At 36.4% G+C, this 21,945-nt stretch overlaps 2 protein-coding genes across 2 annotated transcripts in view; both read left to right on the forward strand.

The window, feature by feature from the left end:
• The first annotated feature begins 2,739 nt into the window (after positions 1-2,739).
• LOC105178927 (probable L-gulonolactone oxidase 6) lies at positions 2,740-5,565 on the forward strand. The gene is made up of 4 exons (XM_011102519.2): positions 2,740-3,526; positions 4,009-4,264; positions 4,420-4,521; positions 4,631-5,565. Exons 1-4 carry the CDS (start codon positions 2,825-2,827, stop codon positions 5,365-5,367), a joined length of 1,797 nt encoding a protein of 598 aa, XP_011100821.1. The 5' UTR covers positions 2,740-2,824; the 3' UTR covers positions 5,368-5,565.
• An 11,808-nt stretch (positions 5,566-17,373) lies between these two features.
• Positions 17,374-21,945, forward strand: part of LOC105178825 (heterogeneous nuclear ribonucleoprotein Q) — a gene marked incomplete in the record, with an annotated part of 5,134 nt that continues 562 nt past the window's right edge. The window contains 8 exon segments of the mRNA XM_020699462.1: positions 17,374-17,896; positions 18,814-19,266; positions 19,385-19,501; positions 19,645-19,785; positions 19,860-20,039; positions 21,231-21,435; positions 21,668-21,846; positions 21,922-21,945. Coding sequence (XP_020555121.1) covers positions 18,883-19,266; positions 19,385-19,501; positions 19,645-19,785; positions 19,860-20,039; positions 21,231-21,435; positions 21,668-21,846; positions 21,922-21,945 — 1,230 coding nt within the window.

A 21,945-nucleotide genomic window follows, 5' to 3' on the forward strand; every position in this document is an offset into this window, starting at 1 on the left:
TTAGTAGTTCTAATTCCTCTCCACTAAGATATATTTGTCATGAACTAAATAATTTAAAGGTATTAGGACTATTAAATTATGTTTTTTTATAAATTTATTTTTTATAACTAATTTTAATTTGTTACTAAAAAATTACTTAAATACAGATACATAAACTATCCTAAAAAAAAATATTTGAAAAATTAATTCATATTAGATTCTTCCTCAATTATGCTTATATGATATATATTTTGAAATACTTTATAGAATTTATAGATTGTGGTTCTAATTTCTCCTATCTACAAATATTATTTGCTTTATTTTAGAATGTTCACTCGTTCATTTCATTATGATGTTTTGTAAATGGTAATTAAATTAAAAATCATAAATTAACAACACAAAGGATTCAATAATATTCTAATTAAACTTGGTATTCAAATATAATTTTCATAATTTCTAATAAATAATATGGAATGCGCACTTGTACGTATTAGAATTTTGATAAAATTGGCTTTACTTAGTACATTTAATTAGTATTTTAAGTTCTTTAGTATAAGATTTAAAAATTAAACTAATGCACTCAACTTAAAGAAATAATTATTTGTTTGAATCTAATTATATATGATTGCCTCCTCCTAGAACTAATCAATAAGTTGAGTCTTCTACTATCATTTTTTGCTATAACTTTTTAAATGATATAATTTTGTAATATTAAATTTTATGAGTAAAATTAAATTGATCTTTTAGTATAAATTTTGAATTATGTATTTATAAGAAATGTTCCACTGGACCCACTCTCAACTATAAAATGTTATAAAGGAAAAAAAAAATTTGTCCTATAACTTTGGTTTGAATTCATTTTAATTCTTTATCTTTAAGAATATAAATTTAGTCTTTTATCTATCAATTTTTCGTGGATTTGATCTTTTAGCCTAATTTATAACTCTTTTGCCCTTTTGATAATAAAGGCTAATAGTTAATCTTAATGTTCTAAGTGTAATATAAATAAATATTTTTCAAATAAACCTAAACTCTTATACCATTTTAGGCGAGTATTAGCTATGAAATGTAAAATGAATAGATATATGTGAACTAAAATTGTTTTTGAAAAGCTATGTAAAGGTAAAATTATCCGAAATATGATCAAAGAACTAAAATTAAGTAATTTTGAAAGTTATCGGACTAAAATTAAAATGAGTAAATTTGAAGGATTAAAATTAATAGTAGGCAAATTTAAAGGATTAAAAAAATATCTTTTTCTATTATAAATTGATAGGTAATAATCTTTTTAAATTCAGAATCGTGAACATCATAAACAACTGTAGAATTGTTATAAATATGATATTAATCTTTTAGTAAAACTTTTAAATTTATATATATATTTGTAAGAAAGACATTTGAACCCTTGCTTAATATAATTCCTTTTAATAATAAATAAAAATAGTTATAAATTAAAAAGACAAAATTCTAAATAAAAAAAATAAACTATTTAATAATTCTAATTTCTCTCGACTACTTAGATATATTTGTCATTATCTAAATAGTTTAGAGATATTAAAACTATTAAATTACTTTTTATAGAATGTATTCTTTTATAATTAATTTTAATTTATTGTTGAAAGAATTATTTAAGTAAGGATTATGAGTATTTTTTTGGAAATGAGGAACAAAAACTATTTATATATGAGATTTATATTTTGCAAGTGACATATATAGTTGTCCGCATCTGGTAGTGCCTTGCTGCCAACTCTAATCCATCCAAACACAAATTTTTGTTTGATATCCGCAATTATGTGATTCACTTTTATTATTATTTTGCAAGATTTAACTTATTTACTGTTATTATGTTGTGATATTTACTAAACTAACAGGAAATTATACGAACAAATTTCATAAGGACTACAATATTTTAGATTTATTGGATTTTATATTCAGTTATATTCTACTTGTACATGATTTCAGTGTTCCTTTTCTTTAAAAAAAAAAACCCTTAAAACGTGTGATGCTTACTTATCTACTCCATGCATCAAGGACGTTGAATACACACATATATATTTGCTCCATCAAGGGCGCTGATCAACTGTGGGTGCGTAGCTTCCAAAAGAGTCTGTTTAGGCATTTGAGGTCAAGCTAAGCATTCAAAATATGTGTTACAAGCTGTTTGGGACATGAGAGAGAGAGAAAGGAATGTGTGAAAGAGACAAGAAGTAAGTTTGGTGACTCTAATTGTAACATCTCATTGTCTTGTCTTGATGATGAATATCCAATCCCACACCCGTTCGGCCGGTCCTCCTTGATCATTAGAAATATCAATAATCATTAAAATACAGTTCGTTCCTGCTTAATTTGTTTTTCTGTAACTTATAATACAGCAGTCTACAGTGGTACGAAATCGAAGTTATATATATTATTTCCTTCCATCAACTAGAATTAATCATAATTATTTAATTATAAGTTGTTTCCGAATTTTCTACATATAGCAGCTAGTGGTCATGATGAGGGGAATTAATTAATTATGCGTATTAAAATGTTGGACCAATTCTCCTTATTAATTCCAACCAAGCCTAAATTAGTTGCTTAATTCATACGCTAATTATATACATTCATCAATTAAAATTAATTATAATACTAGCTAGTATATATAAGAACTTAATTAACTTGAAAGCATCCACAAAATGATATTCCAGGTACGTACAGCTTATCAAGGCTCTTCCTGTGTGTCGTCTCATCAGATTAATATTATAAACTTCCAAGGCAACCAACAAATCTAGTATACTATACCAGCTAGCTGGTATAGGTCCCTACGTTGCAACTCCATTCATTCCCAATTGAACTTCCTTCAAGAATGACTTCATTTCTACACAAGAATAGCATTTTCATTGCCATAGCAAAAATTGGCATCCTATCAGTGATCACATTCGTTGCCAACTGCAGCACACCCGAAGATCCCATACAATGCAGATCAGCTGGAGCAGTCAAAAACTCATATTGCACCATCACCAATTCATATGGTGCGTTTCCCGACAGAAGTATATGTCGAGCAGCCCAAGTAGTTTACCCTTCTTCAGAAGCTGAGCTCATATCAGCCGTAGCAAATGCAACCCTGGCCAAGAGAAAAATCAAAGTTGCAACACGCTACTCCCACAGCATTCCCAAACTGGTTTGTCCTGACGGGGACGATGGACTGCTAATAAGCACCAAATACCTCAATCGCACGTTAAACATCAATCCTTCAGCCATGACTATAACTGTGGAGAGTGGTGTGACCCTGAGGCAGCTGATCAACGACGCGGCTAAAACAAAGCTGGCGCTGCCCTATTCTCCATACTGGTGGGGCTTGACCGTGGGGGGGATGCTGGGCACGGGTGCACACGGCAGCTCATTATGGGGTTTGGGAAGTCAAGTTCATGATTATGTGATCCAGCTCAGAATCATATCTCCAGCCACAGCTGAAGAGGGTTATGCAAAGGTTCGCACGCTGGAAACTGGAAATCCGGAGCTGGATGCAGCGAAAGTCTCTCTAGGGGTTCTTGGAGTTATTTCACAGGTATGTATACGGCTACATGTGTGTTTCTTGTGCATGCTTGATGATCATCTGATTTAGTAATTATCTTCAATTTGTGGGTTTCGGTAGGTTTTTGCCCCTGGATGCTAAACTGTGATTATATTATTTATATATTTAAGAGGGAATAATTGAAGCATATATAACTAGCTAATCTTGTACATTTATATTATCAGTAAATTAATTGGGAAGTGCTGGTGTGAATGAATTCTTAAGTAAGAACCATATATATAGTGGTAAGTGGCAAAGCCGAGCAATGAAGGTCACTGAGTACAGGCTCGATGATTACATTATAAAATCAGATATATGGCAAATTTGAGTTTTCACATCACAAATTAAATGTAAAAGTTGCACGCATTCTAAGGGCATGCACTTATATATCACATATAATTTGGATTTTTTCGTCCAATATTTGTCAGTCAAGAAATGGAATATTAACAAGGGTAATTAATTGATGCGCATGGCAGGTGACTCTGAAATTACAACCAATGTTCAAACGTTCCATCACGTATATAACAAAGAACGACTCAGATTTTGGAGATGAAGCTGCTAGTTTTGGCCGGCTGCATGAATTTGCAGACTTTATGTGGTACCCAAGTCAAAAACTTGTTGTTTACCGGATTGATGATAGGGTCTCAAGCAACGCATCAGGAAATGGTCTCAATGATTTTCCAGGATTTCGTTCAACTCCCTCAATTGTTCTAGCAACTTTAAGAACTTCCGGTGAGTACAAGTACTAGCTATATATTGCTTAATTAATTACTTACTATTCTAATCATATATAAATTAGTCCATCAATTCTTTCCAACTTAATTAATTAATTCAAGGGACCCCGCGTAATAACAATTTTGTTTGCTGTTTATGCTAATTGTTCACAGAGGAGACACAAGAATCCCTTGGTGACTTAGATGGGAAATGCATAAACGGAAAATTGACGACATCTACCTTGAGAACTATGGGTTACGGACTAAAAAATGATGGTACGACATCGTGGGTGTACTTGATTAAATTATTATTAAACTTGTCCAATATAAATTTAAATTAAATAAATAAATTAACATAAAATGAAAATGAATTGTATGCTCGTAGGTATCTTGTTCACGGGGTACCCAGTAATTGGATTTCAGAACCGGATTCAAGCATCAGGAACATGCCTTGACAGCTTGGAGGACGCAAGGATTACAGCATGCCCATGGGATTCTCGTGTTAGGGGCCTATTCTTTTACCAAACCACATTTAGCATTGGGTTGTCCAAAGTGAAGAAGTTCATCCAAGACATTCAAAAGCTTGCAGCTTTGGAGCCCAAGTCAATGTGTGGATTGGATTTATACAATGGGATATTGATGAGGTACGTGACGGCTTCGAGTGCATACTTGGGTAAACAAGAAGATGCGCTTGACTTCGACATCACTTACTATAGAAGCAAGGACCCTTTAGCCCCGAGGCTTTATGAGGACATCTTGGAGGAAATTGAACAGATTGCAGTTTTCAAGTATAATGCTTTGCCACACTGGGGAAAGAATAGGAATGTGGCTTTTCAAGGGGCGATTAACAAGTATAAAAAGGCTACCGAATTCCTCAAGATCAAACAAATGTATGATCCATTGGGGCTGTTCTCAAGTAATTGGACGGATCAAATTCTTGGATTGAGCAGCCGATCAGTAGTGATGATGAATGATGAGGAGGGATGTGCACTGGAAGGATTATGTGTTTGTTCTCAAGATATTCATTGTGCCCCCAACAAGGGATACTTTTGCCGACCAGGCAAAGTTTATGAGGAGGCAAGAGTTTGTGCTAAGCTAATTAAAAAGTCTATGACTAGCTAGATATATCAGAGGACAGAGAGAGTTCCATCTTAATTATCATCATTATTCCATTCAAGTACAAATTTCCAATCATCAGCATCATCATATATATATATATATACATATCCTTATGTGTCTTTAAATCCAATCAATGGGCATTCATCCATTTCAAAACTTGAGCTTCATATACTAATATGTAAATCCATATCCATTGCACTTGATGAACTTATAAATGTAAGTAAGTATATGTGTGAACACAAAAACTATCTCAATATCTTACTACTTATTTTTTTGAAATATGTTCGATATATATGAATGAGAATTTATCTTTTTCCCTTAGAAATACTCTTCATAAACCAGCCATGTTTTTAGGAATTGATATTAATATTCATTTTCATATCAAGTTAAACTGCTTGTAGAAAATTAGTCGATGACAAAATTCATATAATTAATTCAAACCAAATTTGAAGCTTGATTTGCTCGACTTAATTGACAATCTTACAATTTTAATTTCACATTTACTCACGCTGAGAATTTATGAGTCATTGTCTTGACAAATATATTTATATAATCAATATTAATATAAAAAATAAAAATATTTTTCATTCATAAACAACAGTTTATGACACAACACCGAAAAATAGGCCTTTAACTACAATAGAAAACTCGTAACAAAAGCCCAATTTCGTAGCAAAAAATCTTTTGTTACCAATTCGCTGCAAATTTTGGTAGTAAAAAATACTGACGTAGCAAAAGCTTGGATATATAAAGATAAAATTCGTAGCAAAAGGCATTTGTTAATAAAACAGGAACTTTTGTTACAACATATATTCGTAGCCAAAATGAGCAAAAATAATTACCTTTTTGCTATGATTGTCCGTTCATAGCCGTCACGTGGTTATTTGCTACGAAAATTCTTAGCAAAAGCAACAATAAAAATTATCATCTTTTACAATGGAGTTCTTATTCCAGTAAATTAACTTTTACACCACACGCTCCACCAATTTTTGCACTATCATTAATACTTTTAGATTATTATTTTTTTAAAAAAATATGATGTATTAATTTATATATTTTATTGGAAAAAATATTTTTTAACCCTTTAATTTTACCTCTTAATAATTTTAGTCTCGTAAGTATGCCCATTATTAATTAATTAGTACTATAAATTTGAAAAATGATGAAAATAAGTTTGATTTTAGATTTAATTTTTTTAATTGAATTTTCCAACAATATTTAAAATTTTAGCCAGAAAATGGGCATGTGGCAAATACAAACTGAAATGTCCCATAATTTATCCACCTGTACATCCATGTATTATGACACATGTATTACCACAATATATATTAATAAATTATAATATTTACCTAAATAATATTAAATATGTTTTTATATTATTTACATTTAAAATTAATTATCTTATTCTTTTAAAAAAATAACTTTCTCTTAAAAAATTATTTTTTTAAATTATTTTAATTAAAACGTAATTGACTTTTTTTAATGATGGTGAAGGCGATGCCCCCGCCCCCCCTCCCCCGCAGAGGAGAGCGACAGCGCCGTTTCCACCTCAGTGGAGGGCACTCCATCACCCTCCACATTTGGGGGTAACGCACTCTCCTCACACCTCTGGGCGACACTGGGACGCCAAGGGGTAGGAAGAGGGTAGGCGGGGGAGGGTGAGGGTCTAGGGCAAAGAGGGGAGGGAGAGTTGGAAGTGGGGGTTACTTTTCTTTTTTTAAGTTAAAATTATACACATAATATAATTCAGAATTTGTTAAATCTTTTTTTTTTCTTCAAAACATGTTCAACATGTTCTCCAACTCACGCCCAAGGTGCCTTAGGATTATAAACCCTAAAAAATTGTCCACCTCGGCTCCATGCCTCTTTCTGACCAAAACCTAAAATTTCAACAATTGGAGTATTTGTCATTAATTTGTTACTTTTGAACTAAATAAATAAAGGACATACTTATAGGACTAAAATTAAAGAATGAAAAAAATAATTTTTATATTATTTTTATTTATAATTGATGCGTGCAAAAGTCGCACGTATTATGTGATGCGTGGACTTGATCTTTTGGGCCAAATTTCTTGATAAGCTCAGAATGAGGACTTGTAAAAGAAACATTAGCACTCCAGTACACAGCTCAGGGTGAACCTTCGCCTTCATCCCTCGCTTTTACGAGGAGATCGATCAAATTTTTCAGGTCTTCATTAATCAATTGACCCCCAATTTCTTCCATCTCTTAGCTAGTTTTGCTTCGATATTCCTATACAACAGTGTTACTCTAATGGGGAAAAGGTTTTTCAATGTTTTCAGTTAAAAAGGTCTAAGCCTATTGTGTTTCATTCCTTTCTCCGTCGTGGGGTGTTTTTTGTCCATCCCCAATGACACTAAGCGTTGGTGATGCAGTTTTTCCTTTGTCCTTTCTCCCACTCGGTGGTCCTTTTCCCACAAGTTGATTCATGACCTTCCTCCTATCACCTCTTTCGCTGTGAGAGATAAGACAATAGCATTCTGGAAGAACCGCTATGATTGTTAAGGTCTAGTAGATTAGAAGTTTCTTTCTCATTTTGGGATGAGCCCCAAGGCAACCCTTTTGGTGGGGTCTTTGGATATTTAACAATAGTTTGCTGAATTTTGTTTATTTTGCATGTTCGAATCATATTTGGTTGAATCTATTTGTTTCCTTTTTTAGAAAAAATCTTATTCAACAAGCTACACAGAGATCATATTTCGGGCAACCCGGGCTCGGGATCTGCAGCTAACCCTTCCTTTCGGGCTCCCAAGGACTCTCCATCTTCCAAAGATTCTAAAGGGAAATGCCTACACTCTGTGACCTAAGGGGATCTTCCAAGAAGGCAAAGGGAATTCTTCCAACCATCTTTCTCTTGGGGTCCTTTTATAAGTGTCCACGCGTTTTGCAGCCACGTCTCCTCCTTCTCTTCCACCTCCTCAGGATACGGTCGGCTTCTCTACCCAATGCCAATATCTTACACTTGAATGGTGTCTCTATACTTGCCAAAATAGAGTAAAGCCTCTTTTCTGAATTCCTTGGGGGGGGGGGGGTCTACCCTTGGAAACAAACGTTCTTATCCTCCCTTACCAAAAGAATGTGAATAGTTTGTTGTCTTGCCATGTTGCAAAGGCAAGATAATTTGTGTCTTTTTTTCAAGTATTTCAAGTTTGACTAAGCTTGTTTATAATTCTCTCTTTTGTTTCCTATTTGTTTACGATGGCACTGGTGCTAGGGGAGTTTTTATCTCGTCCGGATGCAACACTTCCCCCTCAACAAATGGGCAAAGGAGGAAGCTGGAGGACCCAGTGAAATGTTTGTTGGCTAAAAACGCTGAACTAAGGAAATATAAGAAAGATGTTGTAGCAAAGTGCCAGCAGGCTAAGAAGAATACAAATAAACTTCAAAAGTAGTTCTTGGCCCTTATTGAGACCCAATTAAAGGCACCACTAAAAGTAGCAGAATGGACCCGCCTGGACGGCTTCTAAACTTGCCAGAAATAGTTTGCGGCACATAGATACCCCCCGACGAGTAAGGAAACATCCTTCCAAATTTTTGAGGCGGCCTTAGATAGCTCCCCTAATCCCTTCACAGCCCCTCATGTTCCAACTATTGAGTCCCCCCAACAGATTAAGGTAATAGGTTTGCTCGACTTTTATCCATTCTTAATGAGATTTTCCACGTGTTGAACGATATAGCTAGACAATTCCTTTTAGATGATGACTTGGACTACCTTTTGGGGACAATCGTAGCATAGGTGCAGACCCTTCCTCCTACCAACGTGCATATGGCTATGGAGGTCGATGTTTTGGGGGAAGAACCTAGAGTCAATCCCTACCCATGCCCCCCCCCCCCCCCTCTTAGAGGTTCCAACAGCTGAGACCCCCCTCACCCACAAGAATTCCCCAAGATAGAAGAGAAAACCACGCTGGTGGGGCAAGAAAAATGATATATTCCCCTTTCTCTTGCATTTTAAAAATAATTTTCTGTCTTTTCTATTTCACCACCCATGGGAAGGGATGAGATAATTTTTACTTTACCAGTTTTGAGAATACTTTCTTGGGCCCCTTCCCGGTGGTTTGGTTCAGGTACTTATATGCATATTTCTAAAAGCTTGCCACCTGCTTGGTTTGTTAGATTATTTATGATCGGGCTTGCTTCTTTCCCCCTCTTTTGTGGTGCTGCTTTTGGTTTGCTCCTTACATTTTATTGTTTATCCTGTTGAGGAATAAAAGGCTTAGGTGAAATATTTATGGCAAATGAGACGCGTTTCATCACACAATTACATACTTAATTCAAGTATTTTAGAAACTAGTGCATAACAATGATAATTGAATTATGCATCTTTTGAGTGAATAGTTCATATTAATCCCTTTTGAAGGAAAGAGAGCCAAAAAGCCCCAAATGGACTTGAAACCAATCAAGGGAAGTAAGGATAGAAACAGACTTCAACATTGGTTAGGGTGTAATCACGCCCTATCCTAACTTCAGAGTTGTCTGATGGGAGAAACTATTTTGGAAAGTTGTTAGAGAAGATTTGTTTCCTTATGGCTGAAAAAAAAAAAAACACGAAGGGAAAGAAAGGAGGCCCCAATTGCTGTAGATAGAAGAGAAAAGAAGGAGGGAGAGAATTCATTCATCATTTTGGAGCTTGGGACCAAGGAATCAAAGGACGTCGGCCTCGTCAATTAATTTTTCTATCTCTCTAGTTAATGTTTTCTATTAGGATTTTATTTAGCTACGAACATGTTGCGTAGCTAAATCTATTTTTTGATTCAAGGGAAACGTTAAATCCAAGTGTTATGTTTTGAAATTTTGCTTTTAATCTCACTTTTTGAGAGATAATGTGTCTTCTTTCTGACAAGGTTTATTTTTCAGGCAACGCCTGTCAGGCAGTAGGGCCTTAATTTGCTAGTATGTAATGAGAATTTTTTGATTCTAAATAGAGAATATTATGAAAATTATTTGTCTGGATGATTAAAGCTTTCCAATGGGATTACTTGTTTGAAGAGCATCGTTTCTTTACGAAGGTTCTTTTATTTGAGACGAATTGGTTCCTGAGAAAGATTTGTTCCAAAGAAGTCCCTACTTGGGGGTAGAACATTTTTCTGACAAGGAAGTGTGCCTGAAGGCATGACTTATTTTCTGAGGGGATACTGGCATGGGGGCAGGACTTATCTTTTGAGGAGATGCTGGCACAGGAAAATGTTTTGTTTCTAGAGAAGGATGCTTGCCTGGGAGTATGACTTATTTTTTTAGAAGAATGTTTGCCTGGTTTAAGCATAGAAACGCTTGAGATTGTTCATGTTCCAGGATTGGGACAAGGAACATCCTTCCCTATCTTCTAACTCATAGGCCCCATGCCTCAATACTCTTGTGACTTTATAGAGGCATCATCAGGTCCTTGATGTATTCCACGTGTACTTACTTGTCACTTTTGTCCAAATAATCTACAACCACCTGGGTGAGTGTCTTTCTAGTTGGCATTGGGCCCCTTGCACACTTGGATATACAGATTTTCTCCTTGAACTTCATCCTTTTTGGGCCCTAGTTGAGTAGGAGCTCTTAAGGGCCTTGTTGAGCCTCTTTAGTTTGTGTTTGACTTTTATATGTGGGCCGCAAATTGAGTCAACTATTTTTTATGATATTAATAATAAATTTAAAATATAAAAAAGTATTCGTTTTACGCACACTATTAAGTATAAAAAAATAAAAATGAGTAAAAGGTACGGAGTTAATTAATTTTTTATTATAAAAAAATTATTTTATTATAATTTTTTTAAAATAACTAACAAAAACATGACGAGTCGCGATTTGAAATTGCGACTCGTCATTAAAGTAATGGGAAAAATGGCAAAAAATCTGAAGTCGGGATTCTAAATCCCGACTTGGTATTTTTCTTTTTTTTTATTTAAATTATATTTATATAATTTAATTTATATATGATTAATTTTAACAACATACTAAAATCCAAAAATTAATAAAATTAATATTGCATTAACTTAAAAAATTACAATTAAGGGTACAAATGTAATAGTTATTTATTTTGTACAATTGTAAAAAATTACATTAAATGTATAAATGTAAAAGTGTATATTTTTGTACAATTGTAAAAAATACAAAAAGTATACAATTAATCCTGGCTACCTGGTACTGGCACATCTGATTGTGTTGAAGAATTTCATTGTTGTGTTTGTTGACGTGCACGTCTTTGCGCCCAATCCATCTCGTTGTGAATACGTGTTGTTTGATTTCGACTAGGGCGCGAAGAGATGCGAATAGTAGGATCGTGGACCAATTCAAATCCCGGTACATCCCAATAATATTCGGAATGCACGGGTTCAAATGACTTAGAATATGTATTCTTATAAGTCATTATATCATAATAATCATTCACCAATGATGCAGCATTAATCATGTATGCAGCGCATACCTTTTGAGCGTGACTGCAAGGAATACCAAATTGAGTCTATTTGCCACAAGAACATTCTCGGTTCGCAATTTTGACAACATGGTGTTGACTCCATGTCCACTGTGACGTCTTTTAACAACCGAGGCGGACTGTTGGAACTAATGGTATTTGGTGACGATATGTTCAACAGAATTTTGATGCCAACCATGAACATCTTATATGCAAAATCCGTCCACAGTTGGTTGTTGGCCAACATTATAGTACTTCTTTCTAACCTCTCACGGAAATAATGGACACTTCGCTGAAACATCATCTCAGCAATTGTTGTCAATGGTAGGCGGCGAGCCCCTTTCAATACTCCATTTATGCATTTCGACATATTGGTTGTCAGAATTCCGCATCGCCATCCACCATCATGTGATGCTGTCTACTTTTTCTTGTCGATCCTATCTAACCACTGAAACGCCTCTAGTGACTGGCTCTTTATCTTCTCTATAATGCGATTGAATTTTCGGATCTGATATTCAGAGCCAGCTCTCCAACAAAGATCCTTCAACACAACATTTTTGTATTTACTGTTGAAATTGGAACACACATGCCGCAAGCAATATCGGTGCACGCCGTTGGGTGGCACGAAATCCGGACATTCACGTACAGCTCTTGTGATACCAGCATGGCGGTCAGAAATAAGGCAGATACCCCGTCGCCCTCGTATAATATGTCTGCTCAATTGTCTAAGAAACCACTTCCAAGATAAATGTGATTCTTCATCGATAATTGTAAAAGCAAGAGGGAGTACCTGTTGATTTCCATCCATGCAGCAGCAATCAACATCTTGTGTTTGTACTTTCTGTATAGATGGGTCCCATCTACACTGATAAGGTTGCGACAGTATTGGAACCCTTCAATACACGGCTTGAACGCCCAGAATACGTACCCTATCACATATGCACCGGTTGATGTGTCGCGGGCTTTATGTTGCCATTCAACAATCATTCCTGGATTATATTTTTGGAGAGCTCCCAAGTATTTGGGTAGCTTTTGAACGGAGCTCTCCCATGTGCCATAAACCATCTCACGTGCCATTTTCAAACTGTACCATGCCTTTTAATATGGTATATCGTATCCGGTATGGTCTTTCACAGTCTGGATGACATGCTTGATTCCGTACGAAGGGTTGCATTTTACATGTCCTAACAATAAAGAAGCAGCATATACTCTATCTAAATTACCGTGTTCGAGGGACATTTGATTCAATATACATGTATGGTCCCCTCCATATTTTGTTATTGTCCACCTTCCCATTTTTGGTTTGTAAATGCCTCGCAGCTCCCATCTACACCGCATAGCTCAAAAAAATTAACACGAATCAGTTGAATAATTTTGTATGCTTAGAATCATCTGTCAAATATATATATATATATATATACCTTCGGTGGTATGCTTACACAATACTTTCCACTTGGTCTTTGAACTCTCAAGTACTCAATACTCACGTCGGGCATATCGTATTGAGTGATCTTTCACCGCCTCGATTAAAGCTTCTTTATTTTTGAAAAGCATTCCCACATCAAGTCTGCCTTCGTTTTTGTCATAAAATTTTGCATACCTTAAGTTCGGTACATCAATGGAATCCATTGGTACCTCCGGGAATGTTTGTTCAAAAAATGGTATGGAGCGGTAAAATGTTTGCTGAGTAGTTCAATGTGGCGTAACCGGTTGAGAGGATGTTGACGTACCTTGTGCAACATTTTCGGCCATAATATTTATGTCAACATCTTCTATTCCATCCTCTAGTGGAATTGGATAATCCACTTCATCCGGTTCGGAAGATGCATCTGATTCATTAGCCAGGCTGTCCGCAATAGGGTCTTCTGGCTCGCAATGTCTTGTGCAGAAGTTGGTATAAAATGGGAGGTGGATGGAGTATGTGAGTGGGTGGGTTCTGTATAATTAAGTTCAATATTATCGAGCCCTTGTGTGACAGACACCACGTTCGGAGTATAACACTCTGTATTATAAATTTTTGACAAAAATTTATCATAACTGGATGAACGAGTAATCCTCATCGCTGCAATGGGCGTCTGATCATATGTAACAGACCATCCACTCGATAATTCACCACCAAAATACACAAAAATCTCAATGCGAGAAGATGAAGAAGACATTTTTTTACAAGTTTCTACGTAAAAATGAGGAATGTATTTGATATGGGATGAACGAGGATATGCTGCTTGAAACAAGATGACGGAAACAAGGGTTGTACGCATATATATAGGGCTCGAAATGCATTTATTCAGGTAGGTCGCCTACCAGCCTTTAGTAAAGGCTGGTACAACCTTTATTAAAAGCTGGCACGTACCAACCTTTATTAAAGGCTGATACCTATCACCTTTAAAAGGACATATATATATGTAATATTATACAAATATATAATATATATACATATATCATATATATATATATATTCAAAGGGCTGGCAGCGTGCCAGCCCTCATTAAGGCTGGCAGCGCCAGCCTTTGACCACGGCTGGCCGCGGCCATAATTTTTTTTTTTAAAATTTTAAAATAAAAATTTTCACCCACCCTCATCCACCATTATAAATTGACGGATGAAGGGTGGTGGAAACTCACTGTCCTCCTTTAACTCTCGTGCCATTTTATTTTTCACTACATTCATATATAGGAGATTGTGAGGTTATCTCAATTTATTTTTCGTACAAATGGATATACGTTCAGTTTACGGTCCTCGTGATAGTACTGTATTATCTCAACAAGCCCAACATAGGTTCAACGATATTCCAGAAGGTGACCTAGATGTCGTACTAATTTCATGGCGTGCGGATGGTAGCTTTTTTGGAGTTATTTTCACCAAAATAATATGTCCGAGCGTGTACAAGAAATCCTACACCAAATAGAATTTTATGGAGTTTATAGGTGCGGACGCCTTCAATTAAATCAACACCTCATCACTGCATTAGTGGAGAGGTGGCGATCGGAGACGCACACTTTTTATTTTCATGTAGGGGAAGCCACAATTACCCTACAAGATGTACAAATAATTTGGGCACTCCCAATAGACGGCGAGCCAGTGACTGGAATTGATTTCGACCGCACAACACAACAATGGCAAGAATATTGTCTTACTTACATAGGCTTTAGCTCGGATACAAATGTGTTGAAGGGCTCGAGACTACAGACATCCGCAGTTACATCGTATTTGGCGGTGGTCGAAATCACTTATAATATTCCCCAGGTTGTCTTCGTCCAGTACGCACGTGCCGTTGCATTACTTCTATTTGGGGGATTGATGTGCCCAGATTTCTCAGGTAACTATGTCTCATTATTATATCTTTCAAAATTAGAAGATATAGAAACCGCGAGGAACTATAGTTGGGGGAGTGCTGTGCTGGCATTTTTATATCGCGAATTATGCAATGCCAGCACAAAAGGCAAAGCGGCAATTGGTGGAGCGCTGCAATTGCTACAGGTAAAATTGACTTAAAAAGTCTTACACATTTTTTTTTTGCTATTGATATTCATTAATAACGCATATTTGTATTGTTCGTGTAGATTTGGGCATGCTCACGGATTACGCCACTTTGTCCTGAACTTGGTGCCCAACGGCTATTTATGGGCCAAGTGCAAATGGACAACAATCGCTGGCTCCCAGCAGCACCATAAGTGCAAATGGACAACAATCGCTGGCTCCCAGCAGCACCATATGGTGCTACTTGGAATTGTCAGCACACTCTCACCACTACAGTTCAGGAAACTGTACAAGTCATACGAGAAATTTTGGATGAGATGCAGGCAGATCAGGTAACTTATTCTTAATATTATTTGTATATTTATACCGTGAATTAAATTCGTATTAATTTATATTTTTGTATTTATTATAGTTCATATGGCAGCCGTATGACATGGACTCGGATGTCATTATGGCTTACGACGATGAATTGAACCCCCAGTTATAGAGGTCATCCGTTCCGTTGATATTCTACGCAATAGTTGAAATGCATCGTCCCGAACGGGTTGTTCGCCAATTCGGGATGAGGCAGAATGTACCAGAATCGACGGATACCCGTGATATGAGCCTCCATCAGATTTTCCGTAAAAATCACGCGGGCGCAGATTGGTCCCTGCAACACATACAATATATCACTAGATGGCAAAGACGATATGACACGGTTGTACATAGGCCACTCATTTCCAATAGAAGGGAAACAGAACGAGGTTATTGGAAGTGGTACTACAACATAACAAGAAATTTCATGTCGTCATCTACTGATAGACGTGTGGGAAGCGGGTACCAACTTGGAGAAGCACCTATGTTGCAAGTTGTGGTACGTTGTTATATAATATTTCATGTTTTATTTTATATATATTTTTTAACAACACAAGGCTCATTATTTTTCTACACTTTTCAGGCAAATGAGGTGAATGCCCTTGAAACTTTATGTCGATCTAGACCACCAAATATCGAAGGATATAATCAATTGGTGGATAGATTTGAATATGAGTTACATATTATCAAGGAAGTTATAACCCAACAGCCACAACAAATTGCTTCTCCATCCGATGATGCTCCCACAACATCCCACAGGCAAAGAAGAAGTTCTAGCCGAATGTCAACTGGTTCAGTTGAACGTGATGATATTGGGGTGGATATAGCTAGTCCTTCTACAGTATATCCACCTCAAGATTACTACGTACCTCAACCGCCTCAAGATTATTATATGCCTCAACCGTCTCAAGGTGATTGGTTTCAATCGACTCCATATATGTCAAACCAAACACAAGATTATTCTCTTGACCTTGGTCTTGGTTTTAATCAACCATATACACAAGGATATAATATTTCACCAATTTTATTTCCACCATTTGGTGCATATCGTGACAATGTGGAGTCAAGTTCCGAAACATCAAGTCGGTTTGGTGGTGAAGAAAATGAGGCGCAAAATGAGCCAGTTCAAAATGTGGGCGAGGAAATAAGAAGACCTTGACGTCAACGCCACATACGACATTGTGGAACGGGTGGACATTGTTTATATTTGTAATTGTATAATTTAATATAATTTTTTACAATTGTACAAAATAAATAACTATCACATTTGTACCCTTAATTGTAATTTTTTAAGTTAATGCAATGTTAATTTTATTAATTTTTGGATTTTAGTATGTTGTTAAAATTAATTATATATAAATTAAATTATATACATATAATTAAACGAAAAAAAAGGGGAAAATACGGAGCCGGGATTCAAAATCCCTACTTGGAGTCGGGATTCAGAATTCCGACTTTGGGAATTTTGCAATTTTTGGCCTTATTTTAATGACAAGTCGCGATTTCAAATCGTGATTCGTCATGTTTATGTTAGTTATTTAAATAAATTTATAATAAAATAAAATTTTTTTTATAATAAAAAATTAATTAACTGTACGTGGGTCCACCTGTACAAGTTACAACAATAGAGGGTCAAGGTACTAAGCGGAGGTGAACAGGTGCCAACCGCATGCAGAGTAGTCAAAATGACTGGAATATCCCTAAATATCCATTCTCAATTGACAAGAATGGACATAGGCAGAGGGCAATGGCACCAATTTAGGGCCTGAATTCTGGAAGTGGAAGCGGAAGAAATAGAAGAGGGGAGAAGGAGGGCTCTCTCGTTGTTTCGGATAGATCTCACACTCCAGACAGAGAGAGAGAGAGAGAGAGATAAAGCGAAATCCCCAAAAATAAAAAAAGGGAAATTTTTGGTATGCAAAGTCTTTCTCAAATCTCCTCCTACTTCAACCTCTACTTCTTCTGCAGCTGTTTACTCTCAGTTACATATGTAAATATACACATACACATACTCGTACTCATACATATACTCACGCTATTAAACTCTATAGACACATCTAACCCTTTTTGTGATTTTTCCCTGAAATCAGTTTGACAACCCCCGTAATATTACATGCATCGCCTAAAGCGCCTTTCCTGGTAGCCCTGAGTTGCATTTGATTGATTATGATTATTCTTTTTTTTGGAATTCTTTGCTGTGAGGACTCTACTTCAGCTTCCGGATTGCGGGTTTTTCCATTTCGCTCCAATACTTTGTTGGGGTTGTTTGATCAATGGTTCGATTTTTTTTTATTAGATGAGGGTTTAATTTTTTAATTGTCTTTCCGTTGTGTTTTTCGGGGTGGGGGTGGGGGTGGAGGTGGAGGCGTGGGGATTTTGGGGGATAAAAAACCTGGTTGGATTAAGTTGAGTCGAAATGAGTTTTAACGGCTTGTCAATGTAGCTTTTTCCAAATTTTTATACGTATATGCTAATTTTAATCAGTTTTAACTTGTTATCCTCTGGGATATATGTATATGACCGTACATAATTTTGCTAAGTTATCTACACCTTGAACAAGTGTTGGTTTTTTCTTCCTTGCAAGCTAGCCTTCAAATGTATGTATTTTACTTTCTTATCTTCTGGTTTATTGGGAAGTTTCTGGTTATTATGGGTCAAAAAGACATTTCCCCTGGGGTTAAAGGTATTGCACTAATAGATTAGGGAAGGATGCGGAGAATATTGGATCTTGATTTGGACTCCATTGCTTTTGTTGTCTTGGTTTTAGGGGAAAGGAAAATTGTCAACTCGTTTCCGTTTCTGGTGTGGTTTCATTTGGGGAATAATCCTGGGACAGTTTGCTCCTTTTGGGAACTGAACAATTACCAAATGCTCTGTCGGCTGTGAATTGTTCTTTTTTTGTCCCAATGCAGATATTTGGCTAGTGGCAGCAGGAAAAATGAATACAAAACTTGCTTCTCTGTACCCATTGGTCCATGAATATCTGACTGGGAAACCCAACACCTGAAAATTTACCATATTTCAACCAGAACATGGAAGTAAAATGTCCTTTCCTAGTGCATATCTCATATTTAAGAACCAGAAATGATACTTTTCAAATTCTTCATGGTTAAATACCTTTCAGCCCCTATCCATGCAATCTGCAGATGGTTTCTCTTTTGCCTGCTGCCATAATAACAATGTAAGCATGCAGATTCTATTGGTGGAGTCAAGGCCTCAAATTGTGTTTATTGTGTGACAACACTTGAAAAGTAAGACAATCATGGCAGAGAACACTGAAATTGAGGACCGGGTGGATCTTGATGATGACAATTACACTGAAGAGGATGATGACGTCGAAGAACCCATTGAAGATGAAGGAGCTGGAGAGGCTATTGAAGAAAATGGCAAAGAGTTTCAGGAGGACATAAGAAGTGAGGATGGCGGGAAAGAACAATCTCCAGGAACAGATAGAAATGATATTCGCATCGGGCATGTGGAAATTGAAGAAAACCCTGCATCAATTAAAGCAGATGAGAAAGAAAAGCATGCCGAACTTCTGGATCTTCCTCCTCATGGTTCTGAAGTTTTCATTGGAGGACTTTCTCGAGATGTTTCAGAGGAAGACTTAAGGGAACTCTGTGAACCCTTTGGTGAAATTTTTGAGGTTGGTTGTGTTTTAGCAGGAAAAGTATTTGTTTATGTATGGTGCAAAATTGTTACCTCTATGCTTATGCTATTCCTCTGCATTTCCATGTATTACTCATAGCATCGTCATATGGCAGATAAGAGTAATGAAAAACAGGGATACAGGCGAAAGCAAGGGCTTTGCATTTGTAGCCTTCAGAACAAAAGATGTTGCTCAAAAGGCAATTGAAGAATTACATAATAAAGAATTCAAGGTGATTTGCAACTTATTCTCAAAAAAACTTCTCAACAATTTTAGTTTTTGTGGTGTAAGGAGTTTTTGCATATCTGATGTTCCACTTGGTTTAGTTCAAATGTGCTCCTTCTTTGTTATCGGCAATCTGTTTCCTCAATGCAGGGCAGAACATTGCGGTGTTCGCTATCAGAAACTAAATACAGATTGTTCATAGGTAATGTACCTAAGGGTTGGACTGACGATGAGTTTAGGAAAATCATTGAAGAGACAGGTCCCGGGGCTGAAACCATAGAGCTCATAAAGGTGCTTTTTGGTTTTTGTTACTGTTGAAGACTAAGCATGTGTCTGCCTTTGACGTACTTCTCCTCAAACTACAGGATCCACAGAACCCAGGTCGTAATCGGGGTTTTGCCTTTGTGGAATATTACAACAATGCTTGTGCTGATTATTCTAGGCAACAAATGTCTGCTCCAAGCTTCAAGCTGGATGGTAACACACCAACTGTGACATGGGCTGATCCAAAGATTACGCCAGATCATTCTGCTGCTGCTGCTCAGGTATAACCTCAATATTGGAACCCTCATTATCAATGTCCAAATTTTTAAAATTTGATGCCTTTCCTGAGGAATTATAGTCTAAACGTAGTTTTAGGTTGTCATTTATTCATGTGCTGGAGAACAAATGCTTGAGATGTCACTGAAATCCACTTATGGTGGACTAGATCTGCTAACATGGAATAACATACAAGAAGATTTTATTACTTAGAAACATGTAGCGATTGGATAAGAATGCATCAGGGGATGGTGGACCTTGTCTAAACACTACTGAGATGAGTAGGAAGATAATTTAACTCATTGAGAGTTATTATTGCTGAAATTTTCCTGCAGCTAGCTGGGAAAAGATGTTGGCTGCATTGGCTTGAGATGTAAAATACCATCGCTGATTTCAATCAGCACAACTTTTGGTATGAAAGAGTAATATTCATTGTGTAGTAAACTGTAAAAGTACTAGAGCCCATTGATTGAGCTGGACTTATCAACAAGCAAATTATTATTTTGATGCTTTCAAGATATACCTGCAACTTTTTCCCAAGACTATAGAGAGTGGTTCATGCTTATTAAAGGCACTAGATGAAACGAGTGAAATCTTCCTTCCTCTTTCTAAATTACTAGACTTAGCTGTATCCTGTAGAGGAACTTCTAGTCCAGAATTTGCAAGACCTATTTCTCCCAAATGACACCAGCATAATGTGCTCTTAGTGCTTTTCCATGTCATAATTCTGAAAGGTTTTCTCATAATGGCTTCCTGTGGCTGGTAATAATTTTTTGGTGAGTTGGTAGTTATCTCCTATGCGATTGTGCCCACATTTTTCCTGTGTTTGGTGTTCAGCTCAGATTATAACCAACCTATATTTTGATAATACAAGCATTTCTATGACGAGAAGAAACAAGGGATAAATGCACAACTTCTGAAGCAAGTAGGACTGTATGTGATTATCCTGGAATTTGAGGAGTTATGATGTACTTTATCTATCAGAAAACATGCAGGAATGTGCATTACTATGTGATTATGCTGCAATTGTATGAGCCTCCAAATGTCCTTGTTTCTCCATTTTGTCAAGGTTGCTGAGGGTATATCATATATGTACCGTTTACATTGGTCGGTAGACTAGTGGCAGAAAATGAGGACTTCTGTTGTTTATGCTTATCGGAAATATCACTGATGCTCCCTTTTTAATGTTTATCCAGGTCAAGGCTCTTTATGTGAAGAATATACCTGAAAACACACCGACTGAACAATTAAAGGAACTCTTTCAACGCCATGGGGAAGTAACAAAAGTTGTTATGCCACCTGCCAAAAGTGGCGGAAAAAGAGATTTTGGATTTGTCCACTATGCGGAAAGGTCAAGCGCATTAAAGGCCGTCAAAGACACAGAAACATATGAGATAAATGGTACATTTCCAAATATTCCTGATCTGGGATAAAAATTTACTCAATTATCATTAGTTAGTACTGCAAATTGGTACGTGTGATTAGAATTGCATTAAGCACATGAAAGTTCATAGTTTTTAAGGCTGTGATCTCTTCAGAGTAGATGCAATCTTTTGGTTAAAGTCATTTGGTTATCGCACTTTTGTAGACAGACTTGCCACCTTGTATTTTGATTGGTACGTGTATAATGCAGGTCAGGTGTTAGAAGTTGTTCTTGCAAAGCCTCAGACTGAGAAGAAGTTTGATGCAGCGAATCCCCACAATCCTTCTCCAGTCCCGAACTATATTCCTCATCCAGGGTATGCTGGTATACCAGTGAATCCTTATGCGCCTATAGCTGCTGGATATGGTACAGCTGCTGGTTTTCAGCAGGTAGTCACTGGAATCTTCTGCTGTCTTTCTATTGTTTCCCGTGAATGAGTTCTTCTAAAATGTTGGAATCTGCAGCAACCTATGATTTATGGAAGGGGG

Source organism: Sesamum indicum, unplaced genomic scaffold (assembly GCF_000512975.1).
Source record: "Sesamum indicum cultivar Zhongzhi No. 13 unplaced genomic scaffold, S_indicum_v1.0 scaffold00109, whole genome shotgun sequence".
In the NCBI taxonomy this organism is placed as follows: Eukaryota; Viridiplantae; Streptophyta; class Magnoliopsida; order Lamiales; family Pedaliaceae; genus Sesamum; species Sesamum indicum.